This window comes from Hylaeus volcanicus, chromosome 3, assembly GCF_026283585.1.
Source record: "Hylaeus volcanicus isolate JK05 chromosome 3, UHH_iyHylVolc1.0_haploid, whole genome shotgun sequence".
NCBI lineage: Eukaryota > Metazoa > Arthropoda > Insecta > Hymenoptera > Colletidae > Hylaeus > Hylaeus volcanicus.
The window spans coordinates 31,513,239-31,533,426 of record NC_071978.1 but is presented as its reverse complement, the minus strand read 5'-3'; the positions used below and the strand labels follow the sequence as shown (position 1 = coordinate 31,533,426).

The 20,188-nt window shown below is 34.0% G+C and overlaps 3 protein-coding genes across 5 annotated transcripts; 1 reads left to right on the top strand and 2 right to left on the bottom strand.

Annotated features, from left to right (window-relative positions):
- Positions 1 to 56: 56 nt before the first annotated feature.
- On the bottom strand, positions 57 to 11,169 carry LOC128873706 (uncharacterized). Of its 3 annotated transcripts, none has more exons than XM_054117461.1 (17): positions 11,045 to 11,169; positions 9,921 to 10,147; positions 9,621 to 9,746; positions 9,220 to 9,405; positions 8,884 to 9,123; positions 8,676 to 8,780; positions 7,202 to 8,420; positions 6,598 to 6,712; positions 4,518 to 5,891; positions 4,122 to 4,364; positions 3,691 to 4,043; positions 3,299 to 3,563; positions 2,950 to 3,176; positions 2,480 to 2,721; positions 2,324 to 2,338; positions 1,336 to 1,837; positions 57 to 1,245 (listed from the first exon to the last, which is right to left on the bottom strand). In XM_054117461.1, the coding sequence occupies exons 2-17, from the start codon at positions 10,083 to 10,085 to the stop codon at positions 911 to 913; spliced, it is 5,712 nt and encodes a 1,903-aa protein (XP_053973436.1). In that variant the 5' UTR covers positions 10,086 to 10,147; positions 11,045 to 11,169; the 3' UTR covers positions 57 to 910. The 3 variants fall into 3 exon arrangements, with proteins under 3 accessions (XP_053973436.1, XP_053973437.1, XP_053973438.1); XM_054117462.1 differs by having other exon boundaries at positions 6,598 to 6,709; XM_054117463.1 differs by lacking the exon at positions 2,324 to 2,338.
- Positions 11,170 to 12,235: 1,066 nt separating this feature from the next.
- LOC128874402 (ras-related protein Rab-30-like) lies at positions 12,236 to 16,380 on the top strand. Its single transcript, XM_054119166.1, has 5 exons — positions 12,236 to 12,724; positions 12,957 to 13,040; positions 13,163 to 13,346; positions 13,417 to 13,568; positions 13,649 to 16,380. The coding sequence occupies exons 1-5, from the start codon at positions 12,638 to 12,640 to the stop codon at positions 13,757 to 13,759; spliced, it is 618 nt and encodes a 205-aa protein (XP_053975141.1). The 5' UTR covers positions 12,236 to 12,637; the 3' UTR covers positions 13,760 to 16,380.
- On the bottom strand, positions 16,374 to 18,926 carry LOC128874399 (dehydrogenase/reductase SDR family member on chromosome X-like). The gene is made up of 6 exons (XM_054119159.1): positions 18,484 to 18,926; positions 17,598 to 17,705; positions 17,348 to 17,521; positions 17,041 to 17,248; positions 16,752 to 16,950; positions 16,374 to 16,670 (listed from the first exon to the last, which is right to left on the bottom strand). Exons 1-6 carry the CDS (start codon positions 18,656 to 18,658, stop codon positions 16,473 to 16,475), a joined length of 1,062 nt encoding a protein of 353 aa, XP_053975134.1. The 5' UTR covers positions 18,659 to 18,926; the 3' UTR covers positions 16,374 to 16,472.
- Positions 18,927 to 20,188: the final 1,262 nt, after the last annotated feature.

Genomic DNA, 20,188 nt, shown 5'->3' with positions numbered 1-20,188 from the left:
AGGGATATTTTAGAAAGGTAAATTTAGGATCATAAATAAGCAACCAAAGGCAGTCAGACCCCGAATAATCAACAATATTTTTTTTTTATACAACAAAATAATCCTCTAGTAGTAACTGTTTTTCTTCCTTACCCATTATCATCACGATTATTTTAGTATTGATATTATATACATTATAATCAACAATTTTATATCACACAAGTTGTATAGTATATCTAATAGACTTGGGTAATTTCACGTTACTTCTTGCGGGACTTCGTCTTTGTGTTTTGTAAAATCAAAACAGAGACGACATATATCTAGAAAACAATGCATCGAGTACCATTCGAATATTTTTACAAAGTACAAACGGTATGAAATTCTTAATTAGTCTTGTGCACGTCAGTGTTACATTTCTGACATCCTTGTGTCACAAAATGCGATTGCACTTTTCGTGTTGGGAATGCTACTACGCTATCTCGCTCTAATTAAATCGTTTTGATTACATTAACTATGTACAGTTCTTATTCTCTTTTCGCCTTAATTAAAATTAACAAAAGCTAAACACACGCATACGCTTACACTTTCATACATTAAAACACACGCTTTAACTTATACGGCGTGATGTTTCAAAGTGAAGAGGATGTAACTGATTTTTCTTACCGTATTGGCAGTCGAAAGGTAGACAAGTAAAAACAGGTATACAAAATGGAAAGAAAAATATGTAAAGAAGAAAAGAAACATGATCATACGATTAAAAAAAAGAAAAAAGGATGAATTCTTCAAACACTTCGCATCAGGTCGTATAAGTTGCACAAAATGTGATGTACATTATTGATCGATTCTTAGTTTTAAGTAGCGCTAAACACAAAAAACATTCGAACCATACGACTTTCATGCAGACGTATTTTAAATATATTACAGGTACTATTTACATAATCGAGCAGAGTCCTGATAATTCTTGGCCTCTTTCCACGGGGGGTAAGTTTGAGAGTTTTCTACCTTGCAAAGCAGGTTTTATAGAAGCAGGCACCAAAGGTTCTACTGCTTCTTCAACGGGTGCCTCGGTTACAGGTTTTTCCTTTGCTTCTTCTGGTTCCTTATTGATACTCAACGGTTTTGTGATATTAATTTTAATTCGCGATGGAGCTGCCGGAATGGCTGCAGGTGTAGAATCTAATTCTACATTTCCATCGATAGAACTCTTGACAGCGGCATACGTCGTATCAGCTGTTGCAGGTTCGGTAATGACACTCTCTTCGGGGTCTAATTGTAAAATTATTTTTCATAGTTTACAAAAGTTAATATATACGGTGATAATAATAATAATTATGCATGCAAAAGCACAAGACGTACCTGGTTCCGGTTCTACAGGTTCTTCTTTAACTTCTACGTTAGTAAAATCGAATTGCTGTTCTTCTAATTGTTCCTCGGGCTCATCAATTGGCTCTTCTTTAATTTTAATGTTTTCGAAAGATTTATCCATGTTCTCTGTTTCGCATGTTTCCGTCTCCATTGCCGTTGACGTGGCCGCGATCTCTTTTTCTACGTTATCAGCGTCAATCACCTCCTCGCTATTGTTTTTTAAATCTTGTTCTTTGTCATTGTGTTTGATATCTGCGTTATTTTCCACCATAGCTTCTTCTCCTTTGTTTTCGGTTTCAGAAACTTGTTCCACGTTATTTTCTATTATTTCATCAGGAGCATCTATCGTTTCAATTTCCGAATTTGACTCCCCAGCGCTTAATTCCTCAGTCTTATTTTCTTCTGCAAGTATTTCATCGATGCTTTCCTTCTTTTCATCTTCCATTTCCTCAATTGTTTCCTCAAGCGCTAACGCAGATTTTTCCAATGCTCTCTAATGATGTAAAAAAGCAGAATAGTATTAGTAATGTCGATTTCTATAAGTAATATAAACTAAGAGTAAAAGTGTAAGTTACTGGTAACTATAAACATGCAACGTAATATTACACAAACAAAAAGTTGATGGTTATCTTAATTTCCGAGAATGTATTCAACACACGCGATAGCGTACAAGTACACTCAAGTAATTTATGAGACTATAGAATGTTTACCATCGTATTACCTTTGTATCTAGTTATCTATAAAAGACTAAAAATTAACACATGACAAAAAGAAACCGAATTTTACATACATATCTCTATAAAAATATTATCTTTATACATATAGTATATGAAAGAGTTAAAAAAAGAAAAAAACTAAAACTGTATTTGCAGTTTTTACGTTACGATTCTTAGTGTCTAATTACTTCCACTATATCTAGATGTAAATATATTTCCTGCAAGTGCAATATATGAATAGTAATTATTTAAGAAGCACATACCACAAGACTCTTTTCCTATTTTTTTTTTTGTTTGTGCAAGAATGCAACAAATGGAAAATTCGTTAATAAATTTATACCGAGATGTAGTCGATCGCAAATGTGGTTGAAAATTTTAATGCAACATGCCCAACACAGAAATAAAAGAAGAAAACTAACCTTGTAGTCATCGAGACATAGCGGATGATAATTCTTGTCTTCGAAATTAATTGCAGGTCTTAAATGCCATTCTTCTTTCTCTTCGTTGTAAAATTGTTCAAATGCATCGTGGCACACTTGACACCTGGAATCCTCGTCGGATCCAGTAGGAACGCTAGGTAGCAATGTTTCTTGAGGAGAATCTTCCGTAGCAATACCTTCCGTATCTGCCGTTTGTTTTTCCGTTTCGAACCAACTTTGTGCTAAACAAGAAAAAGAACGTATTTCATACTTTTTTGATACTAATAATAGTAAATTATAATAATTGAAAGGATCAATAAATCATAATATTAATTAATTAAAATTAATACAAATTAAAAGATTACTGTAATGTACTATGACGTATAATATAATATTGTTTTGTTCGTGGAACTTTTGTAAAAAAAATGTAGTGAATTCGATATGCTCAAAGTTATTTTTCCACTCTTTACCTCTATCTTCCAGGTCTTCGATTTCTTCAAATTGTATCCAATCGCTAACATCGTAGTACCAAGGTCGCGAATGAGCTTTCCTCGCGGAATCTCTTTCTCGCCTATTCTGTCTGAAGTGCCAATCCAAATGATGGCTGTATCGAGTCGCTAGTTCAGGAGCAAATCTAGCACCGCAGGAACTACACTGCATACCGCTGTATAATGCTGCCGAGATAGCTGGTTGTTTACTGCGTAAAAAGAAAAAGAAACATTTTCTATTCATAATAATCAGAAGAATAAGAATTGTCGATTTCTAGTTATATGAGTTTTTTTGTTTTTTTTTTTAACCTGTATATTTGGTAACACTTACACTTTGAGTGTCTCTGGTTTATCGAATGAAACAGGAATAATTTCGGGTTCTTTCTTTTCTTCTTCCTCTTGTTTCTTTGGCTCGGAAAGGTTCGGCACGATACCAGTCTCGACCAATCTCTGGAACAACTCGTTCATATTCAATGGTAAAGATAACGCTGGAGTGGCTGCCGTTGTATTTTCAGCTGGCTCGGCTTGATACGACAATCCGGATGCTGGCGCCATTGCAGATGGCAAAACCGAAGATAACATGTCTAATTGTAAATCTGAAAGGAAATGAATTTTCGCTACAAGACTAAATGAAATATCGTATAGAAAAATATACTAAAGGTAGACTCGAATCTACCAAATTATACGTTACGTGTAATATATTTTTGTAAACACAATATTTACCCGGTTTAGGAGTCGATCTAAGATCAGAACCGTCTTGGGATTCTGTTGATTCTGGTTCGACGGACGAGAATTGCGTCGGTGCAGCGGTTGTATCTACTTTTGGTTTTTGCGTTAAGAGAGGCGGAGTAGGTGGTGACTCGATAGGTTCTTCGCCTCTCATGCCTGCGATCTTAACGTATCCCGGACGAACTCCTCTTGGCAATACCGAAAATCTTATAAAATGTTTCTTATCCCTAACGATAATAGGTTTTGGCAATCCTCCGAATTCGACTTTAAATGGACGCCCATTCAAAAGAACTGTTTGCAACGAGTCTATAAACTCGAGTGTATGGGGCTTTCCTTCGATTTCGAATCTATGAAGATACGTTAATTACAGTCACTTAAAAATTGATTAACATATTCGGATTCGTGAAATTGTACCGTCAACTTACATTTGTGGTTTCGCATCCAAAAAGACGGGAACCATATTTCGCGCATTAATGATAAGATTTATTTTGGCAACTACCAAGTCTGTTCTCTTTACAGTACCAATTTTTACTTGAGGCGGAGGCCCTTCCAATTTCACGCTAACTTTTTTACCACCAAGATCTATCGTTACCGGCATACCACCAAAATAACACTCGTACCATCGGTCATCGACGTACAGTTCTCTTGTAGGAGCACCTAATTTAATTCTGGAAACATAATAATATAAACAGGTGATCGGCACTCTAAATTAAACTAATTCAAACGTTTATCAAATAATATATAATGTAAATTATACTTATTTAGAGTATATTGTTGTATATTTTTTAAATTGAAACATTACGATGAATATATACACATACCTATGAACTTCACCTTCGTACATAAATTCTTTGTATTGATCGTTAAATGCACAAGTGATAGTGTCCTTGTCATCGATTAAAATTCGTCTTATACCATCTTGGAATCCAATTTCTCTAGGATCGTCCCAGTTCATAAAAACAACGCCAGTTTGTCCGTAATATCGAATTTCACGTGGTATATTATCAATGTTTATAGATTTCATGGTATCTCTCGCGATTTCGTCCAATAATTTCGGATCTGGCGGTGGTAATTCACGACTATGAGGATTTTGACTTTTCATCATTGTAGTATAATTTTGATCGGCATCTTCGGAATCATATTTCGAGGACGAGTTTGGCGATAGATTTCGTGGGGCGTTCAAGGAAGTGATGTTTGGATTGGACAAAAGATTCGACATTGGTCCGTTGTTCATCATTATTCCAGGTCCGTTAATTCCTGGTAACGTTATAGATGGATTAGGCATACCCATCGGACCGATTGGGCCATTCGGCAAAAGATTCGGCATAAGTGGCCCATTAGGTCCCATAGGTCCCATCATTCCAGGTCCCAAACGAGGATTTGGGCCGAGATTATGATTGAAACCGCCGTGATACTGATAATCAGGCCGTATCGGACCAAAGTGTCTTGGATTTTGCCAGAGGCCGACAGGCCTGAGTTCCGAGTTAAAGTGTCCTTGCGGTCCGTATGGTGGTCCTGGTGGATGAGCCCATGGTCCTGGTTGTTGCCATGGCTGACCTTGCCATCTTGGACCATTAGGATTTCTTGGAATAGGATGATCTTTACTTCTCATTACTTCTTTATCGTTCGAAGGACTGAAGGTGGGTGCACGATCTCCTGGACCAGTCATATCCAAATTCACACCTTTTTCCCAAACGATAGAACCTACCTCTTTTTCTTTTCGTTGCGCAGCTCTTAATTTGCGATCTTCGCTCATGTGTAAAACCTCCTGTATAAGAGTATTATATTGTGTTTTAGTTATCGAACCTTGGTTCAATTGTTCGGCGGCTTGTTTCATTATTATCTCGATATTTCTATCTTCGTTTCTTTCGGGTTTATCATTCTCTCGCCCTCGTCGTCCTGGTCTATTATCTTGATCTTCGTTCGACAGTGTCCTTCTCCTTTCTTTAGGATCATCCGGTAGTTTATTGTAAAGCCTAAGCCTACCCAATCTGTCTCTGTTACGATCTCTGCTGTCTCTTTTGTCGTCAGGATTACCTATTTGTTTTTCTCTGTCATTTTTCGATGGCGTTTTTAACTTTGCCCAACCGTCTTTACCATCTTCACCCGATATCACGGGTGGAGGTGGGGTGGGTGGCCGTCCTGCTTTAGGATGAGTTAACGTTCGCAGATCAACGTCTTCATTTCCGAATAATCTATAAAATCGAAAGAAACCACTTCGTTACACGCTAGCAATGTTTTTATGTACACAATTTTATGGAATTGGGGAGAAGATAAAAATTGTCGTATGCAATATTTTTACGTACATAACAAAATATATTTCATTTATCACCGATAACAGATGTAAATGTTTATTTAATCATTTCTTTGTTTTTTATTGTCTTAAACTATAATTTAATTCGGGAAATTTAAATCCTAATAACAAGTAATAAGACCTATCTAATGTATTCTTAAAAAATGTCTGCTCTATTCTGTGTTTCACCTTTATTTATCACTGTACAGCTTTAGTCGCTAAACGCGGTTCCGCTTATTCATATGGCAACTATGTTTCACAAGTTAATTTGGGCGTTGCAGTTTAATGGTTAATCGTTTGAATAATCTATTCAAATTAATTGTACACCAAAGTAAAGTATCGAGTAATTGGAAGAATCTAGCTAGCAGACACGCAGAAAGTAACGTAACAATATTGCTTTTTGTATTAAAAATATAACGTATTATACAAGAAAAGGATTTTCTTTCCTTAATATACAAGCTGCCTCTAAACGGGTGTGGAGGCCTCTCTTGATCTCCGAGAGACCGTGGACCCGCGGCAACCCAGTCCTGGTAGAAAGTCGCGCGACAAATTGTCGTCCAAAGTGGAGTTCGAATGAGAAGTTCACGTTACAGAATAGAAATACATACGCATCAAATTTTTCGGCCTTTGTTTTTTTCATTAAAGATGATTCCATGTGTTCCGAGCTTTGTCGTTTGTTGGCATTAACTGGCGGCGGTAACACGCGCAAATCTAAGTCTTCTTCTGAAAAATATGTCAAAGTAAGATGAAACAACTCACTTATCACACTTGTCAAGCGTTATTTTAATTTTACCAGCATATAGGATTTTTGTGTATCCTCTGCATGCTAGTTTTATATCTTGAAAAACGATAAATATATGCCTTAGTCGAGATACGAGCAAAAAAAGAATACATGTTACTTATAAACAAAACATGTTTACATCTCAACCTTTAAAATGTTGCAATAGATATTAGAGCTGAAATCGTCCTGTTACGTATTTAGGATAAAGTGCAGTATTAATATAAGCAAGATGGTTAGGAAGCGATCCGTGTATACTATGATTACATATCATCGTCGATATAAAATGGTTAATATATTATGTCTGCAAGTGACTTGTAAGATGTATATGTATGTATGTATGTATGTATTTGTGTATGTGCGTGCGTGCGTGCGTGCGTGTGTATGTATATATATATATATGAAAAAAACTAATATGCAAGTTATTAACTCACTCTTTTCCGGTACAGAAGCAGTTGCACCTGGAAGAGATAGCGTTGATCTCAAATCTTCATCTTTGCTGGACGATTCCAATGTTGGCTCCACGGAAGTTTGAGCGTTTCCAGTATTTACCGGAGACCGCTCGGGACTAAGACTGTCGTCCTTGTTTCGCCTTACGTAATTTCGTTGTCTAGCATTCGGTCGAATTTCTTTAAATGTAGGTGGATGAGGAGGAGAGACTATCAATGAACCAGATTGCTCCTCCTCAGTGACACCACCGGAACTGCTTAGACTTGAATTAGATTTTGCATCGTTACGCCTGGGAATTCTATACGGAGGGCTTGGACTGCGCTTTCTCGATTTGGTATTCTTCTTTCGGTTTTTAGAGGTTTGAAAGGACTGAGGAGAGGTACGCGAGGATGGTGAACTGTCTCCACTGTCTTTTTCACGAGATTTGGACCTAACAGGGCTGACGTCTCTGTCAACTTTCGGTATCTTATTCGGAGATGACTGAGGTTGTTTAGATCGCGATTTGTTACCTATCTTTCTATGCGAGGATTTGGAGGAAGTGGAAGATTTATCGATTGTCGAAGATGAAAAATTCCGTGAATTCGAACTCTTCGAGTCTTTCGATTTGGAATCGTTACTCCCACCTCCTCTGTTACTCGTAGATAACGTTAAAGAACTATTACTACCCACAGATAGACTTTGAGAACCTTTGGAACTATTACTGTTTAGGTTACCACTACTATTACTAGACAATCGAGGGTCTTTCTTTTGACTTGTTCGATGCGACACAGCATCTTTATTTGCGTTACCACTGAAATTTTTATTGTTATTATTATTGATGAGGTTCGTATTAGCATTATTGTTATTACTAGCGTTTATCGTCGCAGTATCGGAGCCGGCAAGATTTGTCGAAGACTTGTTGATAGTGCTAGTCACAGCCTGTTTCGAAAGTAACTGCTGTTTTAATTGATCTGAAAGTACAGTGTTTGTATTTGCCGCTAGCTGGGTTTGGCCTTCACCCCGGGTATCCTTTTGACTTGGTGTACTTATTCGCTGCCGAGGGTCCACGCTTGAAGCTGCTAAATCTTGAGTTGAAGTAGTCTTTAATCTTGGATCACGTGACACAGGTTTAGCTGATGCTACTGCTATACTACTAGCTGGTGCAATTCGTGGCCCATTGTTCGTTCCTGCATTTTTCAGAAGCGAAGCAGTTGCTGCCGGAAACTTGAAACAAAAATGAAATGTTTAAAAAATATACAGCAGCACTACATAATTAAAAGTAATTAAGAGAGATTACTTTAAAAAAAAAAAAAAATGCTCGTTAAATAAAAATAAAAACTGACCCGTATTGTGCAAGATTAATGTATTTATTAATAAACATATTAAATTGACAAGAGATACGGTGTCATTTCAATTTATTCGATGGCATGCGATTAATTCAAGGCAAATAAAAAAGAAAATCATAGTTTAAATAATTACCTGTTTTGTTACTGGTTTTGATGTTTGACATGGCACGTTAAGTGCAACAGGTTTCCCTTGCGTGATAGTTTCCATGCCTGCTGTAACGTGTGTTGTGGCTGCAACCTGTTAAATATATATCATATATAAAAATTGGTAAAATAAGTAATAGGAACGTGGTACATTTCAAGTATACAGTTGAAATACAATTACAATTGTCTCGACTTACCAATTCTGCTTTTAAATTTCCAGCTTGTTTATCAAGTTGTCGTTGTTGCTGCTCTAAATTTGCCTTAGCCTGGAGTAATTCTAATTCAATCTTTTTCTTTTGTAATTCTATTAGCTCTCGTTGTTTCTTTAGTAATTGTTCCCGCATTGCTGCTTCCGTTGGTGTTACAGGATCACCTGGAGGCAGCTTAACAGGTGCTACAATTGGTTGTGCTACAATTGATGTTGTTGATTGCGGGGGCTGAAAAAGAAAAAAGAATTTTTTTTTAAATAATGCATATTTTAAAACTGTAATTTAATAAAACATTATTAAAATATGTTAATCTATTGGTCTAACCATTGAAAAAAACCGAGGATTAACGTGTATAGATCCCGAAGAAACACTAGTAGGAGAGGCAGTGATCGGCCAGGCAGGATCGATACTTTGTACCCGTACATCCAAAGAAAACAATTTCTTTGCAGGAAATACATCGTTCCACGTTTGTCGCAGTTTCCACATACTAGCTCTCGTATTCTCGTCCACCTGTTCATTTATGCAAATGTTACTATTTCTGGGTCTTCTATACGCACTCTTTAAGAGAAACATCGAAGGAAAGTAACAGTACGATGACCCGATATTGACTAAATAATTATCTTATGGCGTTATAAAAGGTATGGTAGCTACAAGGGAGCAACGTTCTTGTATCTACCGAATGTAAATTCAAGGAATATAATATTTATTATGTATTGTATAAATACCTTTTCGAAGACTCCGCAAAAAGTGTTGACAATATTTTGTGTGAAAAGATTTAAATACGCTCCGTTTACGTTCTTTACAATAGAGTCGATCAAATAAAGAACAGGTAATTTGATGTCGCTTCTCACCTATAAGAATAAAATATATATTATTTATTGATAATTCTATCATGTATAAACAACTTTACAGGTAATTAATGCTAAACGAGTACGCAACGACAAAAGCGTAACGATATACATATATATTATGTAATATAGAAAAGAATTTATATTATTCTAAAATTACTATGCCAGATAAACAACCTTTTGTAGGTGATTCTCAACAGCTTGAACGATTGCTGATGCATGTTCAATGTTGTCCTCTGCCAGCATAGTGAGCATATTAATCAAAGGTTTGCTGTTGATTGTTAAGTCTGACAACGACGAAATATATTCGTCGGCTATCTCCTTAGACTTTGTCGACATCATGATGTTGCGTTCCCAGTCAATAAGCGCAACAAATCTTGGTCGAATCGACAGTGGTAATCGCACTAAGGCACAAGAAAACAACTACTGAACAGAGAAACTTGTATTTCGTTAGAGGAAGGCAAATAAATGAATGCATATCGCTGCGTGAGTTTTTTATTAAACAAACATAGCGAATGAAATGACAAGAATTTATCCATCTGTTTCAAGATGCAGCCGCGAATAATTAATTCTAAGACCTTAAGATAATCGCGAGTTAGTTAAAAATTGATTAAATTGATTATCAAAGTTCCTAAGACAGAAAATATTTGAAAGTTCGGATAGTTTGGATACCACGCGCTGAATAGCTGACTAAACATTGTTGTTCGTATTACAGATTGATGACATCACGAGAAAATACGTAAACTTTGATAAAAAATGAAAAGTATTTAAGATAAAAATGATAAAGTGATGGAGGATAATTGTTCGATACTATTTCTTAACTTTGTATCGTTAAACTATTCTACTTTTACCGAACTCTGGCGTATAGAGGAAAAAATGATTAGGTGGATTGATGATGTACGAAGATTTAGCTTATACTAAGAAGAATCAGCGAGATCGTTGACTGTACGAGGCAGAATCCAAGTTGATAAAAAGAAATTAACACGATAACTGTTTCTATTTATGTAATATTAACCGGAACCTTTTTACGAAAAGATAATAGACCACGGACACATATTGATTTTTATCTTTCATTTTATAGTTTTACGCATTCCAAACTATTTTTCATCGCAGCATCATCGCAATATCCATGGACGACTAGGAGTTGATCACAAATACTCAGGTATACACGAATAACTAACACGCATCTGGATTTTCTCAACGCCCGTCGAGCAAACTTAAACGACATTCGGTATTAAAATTTCACATTCTATTAAAAAACCTCACCGAGAACACGACAAGCGACACTGATCAACATTTACCTTTTCTAACGCATTTCGAAAAACAGAAATATCCCGAACCACGATTATTTTGACTTTTTGCAATAATCACGCCGATACTACTGCTTACACTGAACGGGATATCCACGTAAAATGGCTACTATTCCTTTGTACCTTCTAACGGGATTACGACTATATAACCCTCGTTACGATTGGTCAAATTTCTAACTCTGTCGGTTGAATTGTAGTAACGGACCAATCATAGCTTGTCTTATAAACTGTACTACATACATCGGTTTGTTTAGTAGTAGCAAAATTCCACAGATATCCGTGTGTGTCGCTAGTGAGGAAAATAGAAGAATACGGTCCTATTCTCATAGTAGCGATTCCCGATTCATTCAAGTACGATTTCGAACGAACGACAAAGTAACATAACAAAATCAGGGATCCAAGCTATAACATAACATTGTTGCAACATGTTGCATACATATATACAGTATATACAGTAGCGGTTTCTTTAAATTGCTTTAAATTATTTAAAAGAATTAAAAAAGAGAATTTTGTCGTTTCAAAAATTATACTTAAAAAACCCGCTACTCTGTACATATTATATATACAGGGTGTCCCAAAAATGTTGTAACACCTTGAAAAGGGTGGTTCGGGAGGTGATTTGAAACAACATTTTCCTTAGCGAAAATGTTGTCCGAGGCTTCGTTGAGGGGATATTAATGAAAAACCCCGACCAATCAGAGCGCGAGTATGCCGGTTGAGCGTAAGCTACGCGCTAGGCGGCCGCGCTCATACGCTACCGCGACCGCTCCAACGGTATACGCCCGTTTTGATTGGTCAGTGTTTTCCGTTAATATCTCCTCAACGAAGCCTAGGACAACATTTTCTAGAGATGTGCAAAACCCTAGACTTCGAATAAATCTGAAGTTTGCCGATATGTTTGTCTCGTTTCCTTCTTTGAAAAATTTTGAAAAGAGGAAAGGAGATAGACATATCAGCAAACTTCAGATTTATTCGATGCCTAGGGTTTTGCCCATTACTGATCATTTTCGCTAAAAGGAAAATGTTGTTTCAAATCACCTCCCGAACCACCCCTTTCAAAGTGTTACAACATTTTTGGGACACCCTTATATATATACTTGCATAGAAGCGCATGCGCTCCACATTTTAGTTGGGTGAATTTTTCCCACGCGGCGCTAGAAAACTTTGTACCAACTTTTAATAAGTGAGCCGAGACCTGAGACCTGCTGAGACCCATGGGGGCCCTGGGGACTGATGAAAACGTCATTTTGACAGAATGGCAGAAAGTTTGGAAAGATATTCTCGATTTTTATTGAGTGCACGTTCATTTTTACTTTGCGAACATGAACACATGAACCGCCGTGTGTGTACAGTGAGTTACGATTACGGAAAAACGATGATTGTGCAACAGTAATGCCGTAAACATTTTTATTCTGTTTGATACGTGTGATCGAAAAGAAAAATACATCTGATCGTAAGCGCGTATATTACGAGATTTTTCAAGTATTGGTTAACGTGAACAATTGTGAAAATTATACAACTTGTTCTCGCAAATGTATCGTTAATTTTACCCAGAATTTTTGACCGTAACGTCGCACAGATGTGATGGAGGATTATAAGTTTCTCTTTAAAGTTGTGCTCGTCGGAAATGCGGGCGTCGGCAAGACTTGCCTCGTGCGCAGATTTACCCAAGTACGTATATTGCTGAATAATTTCTCATTATTTATTATCCGTAACGAGTGAAATTATTATTCGTTGATAAATCAATTTTATTATTTTACGTAGAATTTTTCGTCTGAGCGGCACCATCTGTTTTCATAATGTATGATTAATTGTTCGCTTAAAATTCTTTACACGAAACATTTAATCTATTTTTACTAAGTAGTTTCAGGTATTAAAATATATGTATTAATTCCATTTTTAGGGATTATTTCCTCCTGGTCAGGGTGCAACGATAGGTGTCGATTTTATGATTAAAACCGTAGAAGTAGAAAACGAGAAAGTTAAGGTATGCGTATGATGTAACATCTAACATCTTATGATTCGTTCCACGTACAAGTTTATGGTATACAGTTTTTTTTTTGTAGATTAATTTTCCATTATGTGTACTTAATACCGACCTTCTTTTAGCTTCAAATCTGGGACACTGCTGGACAAGAAAGATTTCGTTCGATAACTCAAAGTTATTATAGGTCGGCTCATGCTCTGATTTTAGTTTACGATATTTCTTGTCAACCAACGTTCGATTGTCTACCAGATTGGTTACGCGAAATCGAAGAATATGCGAGTAATAAAGTTCTTAGGATATTAGTAGGTAAGTATTTTACGATATCGTAAGAATATTATGTATACTAATTATACGTAATTACGTGATTAATCGATAGGTAATAAAATTGATCGGGAAGATAGAGAAATACCGACGCATGTCGGAGAAGATTTTGCACAAAGACATGGAATGTACTTCTTGGAAACGTCTGCTAAAGAAGCAGAAAATGTAGAACGTTTGTTCATGGAAATAGCAGCAGAACTCATGGAGGTATTTCAGTGATACATTAATTACTAGGACATTTTTATTTTATGATTTAATTACATATATTAGTTAATATATCATTTTAGCAAGCACGCAGTAAAGAACTGCCTAGATATGACACAAATACAACTTCGATAAACGGGAAAACAACATCGATCGGTGATACAAGTAACTGTGGTTGTAGTCGACTTTCTTAAGTAGCTTTTATATGTAATATTAAGTCACTCGTAAAAACAATTTTAGTTGCTAAATATGTATGTAGAACATTATCATACAGTTTTTATAGTGGACGAAGATTGAACGCGATACTAGTCAATCTTCCATAACAGAAAGAAAAAAGATTCAAACACTAGCTCGTCTTTGATAGTATATATTAGCATCTAGTGTTGTATCGTATAGATTATATAGACAGTTTTGTTGCAAAAAGTATTCGATACTTCAAATTGAAATGAACTTTAAGTATGTTGACAAATATTTGTTCGTCAACTAGCGTGTTTTCATAGAGATCGACTAAAGAAATCTTTTTGTTATGGTTTTAAATGATTGCACTATATGGATAACAAATAAGTTAGGGGCCTGTGTCTAGGCACAATAATGTTTCCATTAACAGAATTATACTATATTTTTTATAGTATCTTTTGTTGTGTCGAAAAGTACAAATAGATATTTCATATTTGGTGACTGAATTCTTCAAAGTCATCGCAGTGATTATAAGGTTTTTACTAAAAATTCTAAGCCTAATATTGTCCAGGATTTTTTCAAACGTGCAATATACATATATTATAAGTATTTATTACACTGCTGTAAAGTACTACCGATGTTTGATATTAAAAACCAAACGATTCTGTACGTTCTTAAAACGTAATAATTTACCAAAACTATTACCAATAATCGTTTCTATTGATTATAATTGTTGATTGTAATATTAGTGCACATAATTGACAGATTTCCTTAGTAGCATTTATATTACCAAAGGTTTGTTGTATTTGTTTGAGATTTTATTTATTGTTTTTAAACAACAGATAATTATTGCTTGTTCCATCCGAGTATTCTCTAATGTTATCATTTTTAGATCTTTTATTAGTATTTATATTTTATAGAATAAGACCGCTATTGCTCGTACTGTTGTACTAATAACACAGTTTTCTTAACTCGTTGCTCTAGTCCTTACATATTTTTATATTTTAAATATAAAGCATTATACATAAGTTTACATAATTTTAAATGTTCAATAACTATGCTTTTTTTATCCAATAGTTACAAACACATTATTCATTTATTAAGTATAAGTTTAAATAAAAGTTTAGTTTAGTTTTTTTGTCAGTAATATTACTTATTATTGCAAATTAATATCCATAGATCATTTTGTAATAATATCTAAATCCAAGTATATACGTGGAAAATGATAATATTATATGTAATTTCTCGTTATTTCTACAAATTATGATACATCTATCTCATTTAAATATATAATGACATAATATATTAAAAATCATTGTGATTCTTACATAATTAAGTTTCAACAGAAAATGAAACTTCAAATTACAGTCACTGTGTAATAATTATTCATTATGAAATGAAACATGAACAAAGATTTGTAATAAAACTATACTGATAAAAACATATCAGTTCATGTATGGACAAAAAAAGGCAACTGTTTAACTTCATGTCGACATAAAATTAGTCTTGAAAGAATTAATGCGTCTTTCGAAGAATAAAAATAACATAGTATACAGGGTGTGGCCGAATAATATGTACAAGCGGGCACGAGGTGGTTCTTTATGAAAAAATATGCAATAAAATTTGTTCATTTAAAGCTCAGTTTTCGAGAAAATCGAGTTTAAACATCCTATTTGTACGTGTGCTGTTATGGTTGAGCAACAATTCGTCGAGAATCGTATAACGCGTATTGTGTTTGTAAACATTGATCTGACACTTCTTCTAACAGTTACGTGCCTAAGCAGTTAGTTTTCGATGATCTGTCTAACGGTGATGTATGTACATACACGATACGTTGTTACAGCATATGTACGAATAGGTTTTTTAAACTCGATTTTCTCGAAAACTAAGCTTTAAATGAACAAATTTTACAACATAATTAGTTCTTATTTTTTCATAAGAAACCATCTCGTGCCCGACTTGTACACGTTATTCGATCGCATCCTCTATAATTTGGAAATAAGGTACAAGTGATTAATGATTTTGTTTCGATAAAACAATTTATTGCAGTTTCTTGAAGAAAAAAAAAAACGATATGCAAGGGAAATTGTTTCCAGTTATTCACTAATTTACGGAATTATTTCATATGCTCATTTTATATCTATAAAATGTGAACTACAGTGTATTAACAATCAATGTACGAATACGAAACAGTTTTAAGAGGTGTGTTGTACAGTTTTCAAGCTGGCAAGATTTTTAATATTCTCGTATTATATAAGTTTATTGTAAATTTTTATCGATTTGCTTAGTAGTAATCTATACAAATAAATAAATCACAAATTAATAAAATACGTATATTTGTGTAAGAAATTGTTTCTTTTTTTTTTTTAAGATGCGATTATATTAACAAACAGTTTTGTACATGTTTAAGTCATTGGTGACGATAATTTTTGTTTAGTTTCAAATTCCATGTTTACAAGTTTTTCTGACGGAGATGGCAATATATAAATATTATATATATGTATGTATAATAAGATTTAAAAGTAAAGGTTAGGTTATCTCTAAATTGAAAAGATGTCTCCACGTGTATGAACTTTCATTGGAAAATATCGAACCGTTTTCTAATTATGATGTAATAAACAAACAAACATATTTTCGATTTTATTTAGATAGATTTATTAATTTTCTAGTTTGTAATAAATAATACACTTTTGAACAGAAATTGTCCATCGTTAAATGTAATATATATTGTTACTCTATGTATTGGAAAAAATCATTTAGCTGCACTTGTTGAAGAGATACATTGAGCAATTGTTTTTGAATAGATAAATCGAGCGCATCTGGATGACTAGGAGTAGGACGGCAATTGCTGATGTATATACCACCATAATTTTCAATTGCTTTGTTCACAGCTGCATATACAATAGGTGTAGCTCCTTCTTTGGGTGACTGAATAGAGTGAATATGCATTTATTATCATTGAATATTTTTAAATATGCGTGACAAATATGTTTCCTGTTTTCTACATACTTTAAGAATCCGTTGAAACAAGAATTTAAATCTCCAAAAAGCAGTATGTATAAAAAGATCTGTTAATATTATGCCTGGATGTACAGAGTAAACTTGTACATGATATTTTTTTTCTTTCAAGAGATTTTGTAATATTTTTGTAGATATTTCTTGTGCCAATTTACTTTGAGCATATGCTTGGCCACTGATGAAACCGTTTCTGTTTAAGGAATTAAATATGTAATCAGCAAAGATATCGATTATACATAAGCGACAAATAGTAATGCAACATAAAATGGTGATACCATACTTGTTGTTAATGTCACTGAAATTAATTTTCCCCAAAAGGTGAGCACACGAGGAAACATTAACAATTCTACTGGATTGTTGTGGATGACCACCAGCTTTCAATAATGGTAATAGAAGTGCTGACAATAAAAAATGTGATAAGTAATTTACAGCCCATTGTTGTTCAAAGCCATCCTCGGTCTCATGATAAGGACAGAACATAACACCAGCTACAAACATCAAAATAATATACGATATGCTTTTTCCCTAGGCATATTTGTTATCTACAAGAGGAAAAATTAAACAATGAATATTCAAAATTGCCTTACCATTATTGATTAAAACATGAATTTGTTTGTAATCTTTCTTTATCTGTGTAGCAAATTGTTTTACAGACTTTAAAGAAGAATTATCAAGTTTGTATACTTTTGCTACACCAGATTTTACACCGGACTCTCTAATCCGAAGAATGGTTTCGTCGCCGGCGGCAGGTGTTCTACAAGCTAAAAAATATGTTTTAAAATAATTTTAAGAAAAAAAGAAATATGTTGAAGAAATTTAAATACTTTGTAAACATACCAATGATTACTTCCATATCAAGTTCTAAAAGCATTTTAACCACATCTACACCAATTCCTCTAGAACCTCCTGTTACAATTGCAACTCTGCCTTTTTGGGGTGGACAATCTGAAAAAAATATACCACTCAATTTACTTTATGAAGTATAATAGAGTTATTTCAAGTTTCTAAAGCCTCTGAATCACGCGTTCGTATGTATCTTTATATGTACATATTTTTTTTTTTCAGTTTATGTGCAGTACGAAGTTTTAAAGTCCACATACATTATTCGTTTCATTAATCTTAATACAGTAACAAATTACATATGTACATAATTTGCAATTTACGTACTAAATATTAATTAATATTGATGTAAGACATTTTACTTGCAAATTGTTCAAAGGGTACAATTAGTACATTACATACATATGTATATCCCAATCTTGGTCGCACTAATTTGTTTCCGTTACGAGGATAAATCACTAGCACCGGCTTCTCTTTACAGGTTCACTTGGTATTTTCAATTTACAGAACGTTCAGAATTATCGAACGCTGGTAATTTTCCCTTGTAACAGGAACAAATTAATGTGGACGGCTTAACTACGGTGATATAACCATTATTGTCTATAAAATTAATGATTATTTTATACTGCGAAAACACCCTATATATCGTACATTAATGTTTATTCAGTTCGAACGACCTCACATTTTCGCAATGTTTCTTAATTTCAAAAGTACACGGTATAAATATAAATGCAGCTTTTGACATATCATTTCTTACCTAAAGCAACATTTACTAATTATGTAAACAAAAATAAAGGCAAAATTAGGCGCGTGATAGAAGTTTCAAGTTTCACAATAATCGATAAAATCACGCTAAAGGATTAAATTTGTTCATTAAACTTACCATTATTCTTGTTATATTTTGCATCTTTCCAATCGTTGAAAGCTTCTTTGATACCTAATATAGAATATTTCACTTCGTTGATGATTCGTTGAATGATGAAGGGACAACTTTCTCGATGTTTACAATACATTAAAACGCTTGTCATTACAGCAAATATCCAACTGATGAATAGCATTCTTTTAAAATTAGTTGTCCACAATTTCGAAAAGTGTTAATTTATGCAGTCCGACGCGGGACAGACGAATGAATCTTCATGCTAAAGCGACGTTTGCGAGTGAAGAACTGATTATGAATTAAACCGACACGTCAGGTAGTTCTCTTTACTCCCAGAAAGTCTTGAGCTACTTTTCCGTTCGTCTCGAACGGAAGATTTATACCGTTATACGCGGAACGCATCACACCTGTATTTTTTGCAACATTTTTCCGTGTACTTTGAACCCCATCTTATTCACATTAAACATGAAAAATCTGTGTCTTTTCGCTGAAACAATATGAAAAATAATACTTTTATCAAAATTATTATTCGATTTTTATTTCAAGACATACATGTACATAATAAGTATATAATGGTATAATACATACATATTCGTTATAATGAAAATAAAATATTATCATGTATCATATTTATTTATCTTATCGATTCGCGTATGCATATATAAATACACAGGGTGGTTTTGTCAAACGATAGTTATAGTATATATACAATAATAAAACAATACGAATAGATCAATTATTTTCTCTTTTACTGGATTTCTCAACATGTTTATCAACAATTTTCGACAATTTTAACGCATTCTAAAAGTGATGGTTTTTTTTCCATTTCTTAACCTAACATTCAGACTAACGAATGTTTTTTCACTCTGTTATTTATTTATATAAATAAAAATGATTTAAAATTATGCGTAATTAAATTGAAATGACCGACATTATAGTGTGAAAAACAAACTATAAAATTTTTATTTTCTTGTCAATAACATGATGGAGTCTTTAAAAAATGATTACAAGTTTGTATATTTTGATACATTGGATATAATGTACATAGTACGTATGGATCGTATTGTAGGTAAATTATTAATTTTCGATGTTTAAAGAATGTTTAAATAAGTACATAGCTAATTTTATTGGCTTCTTCCTTAGTAATACGTCCGTAACAAAATTACCAAAGCACAGCATTGCATTTTATAAGACAAATGCAATTTAGTTTAGGAACATGGGACGGGCATCATAGCAAAAAAAAAAACGAGAAAAAAGAGAGAGAGAAGGAAACTGCGTTTCATCCGGTATTCGGTATTACTCATCGATAATATAGTAAGATTTCGATAACAATGACACCAAATTCCAGCGTCGATCAGCACGAATTGAAACTCATCACTCGGTCTTCTCTTAGTAAACAAAGAAATGAATTTGATATTTCGTAAAAATTGTTACTATTATTTCATGTGTGCACAAACTTGAATAAAACTTGAATAATAATTACAAGAAACAACAAAAATTTTTGATATTGAAATGAACATTTGGGCCGATACCTCTATAGCAGAGCTACGTCACCAACCAATATTGCTTATTGTTTTTTCGATAAACTTTTGTGTGTGTGTGTGTGCGCGCGCGCGCGCGTGTGTGTGCGTGTAGATGTCATATCAATCATTTTAGAAATATGCATGGAGAGAATCCAACAACAACCAAAACGTAATTAATCGGAATAATG

Coding starts and splice junctions, on each gene's coding strand:
- LOC128873706 (XM_054117461.1), bottom strand. CDS start 10,085: ATGATGTCGACAAAGTCTAAGGAGATAGCCGACGAATATATTTCGTCG. Junction 3,177..3,298: donor AAACCAGAGACACTCAAAGT/GTAAGTGTTACC, acceptor CTTTTTACGCAG/TAAACAACCAGCTATCTCGG. Junction 2,722..2,949: donor CGAAGACCTGGAAGATAGAG/GTAAAGAGTGGA, acceptor TTTCTTGTTTAG/CACAAAGTTGGTTCGAAACG.
- LOC128874402 (XM_054119166.1), top strand. CDS start 12,638: ATGGAGGATTATAAGTTTCTCTTTAAAGTTGTGCTCGTCGGAAATGCG. Junction 13,041..13,162: donor TAGAAAACGAGAAAGTTAAG/GTATGCGTATGA, acceptor ACCTTCTTTTAG/CTTCAAATCTGGGACACTGC. Junction 13,569..13,648: donor TAGCAGCAGAACTCATGGAG/GTATTTCAGTGA, acceptor ATATCATTTTAG/CAAGCACGCAGTAAAGAACT.
- LOC128874399 (XM_054119159.1), bottom strand. CDS start 18,658: ATGCTATTCATCAGTTGGATATTTGCTGTAATGACAAGCGTTTTAATG. Junction 17,249..17,347: donor TCATGTTTTAATCAATAATG/GTAAGGCAATTT, acceptor TGATGTTTGTAG/CTGGTGTTATGTTCTGTCCT. Junction 16,671..16,751: donor TGTTTCAACGGATTCTTAAA/GTATGTAGAAAA, acceptor CACTCTATTCAG/TCACCCAAAGAAGGAGCTAC.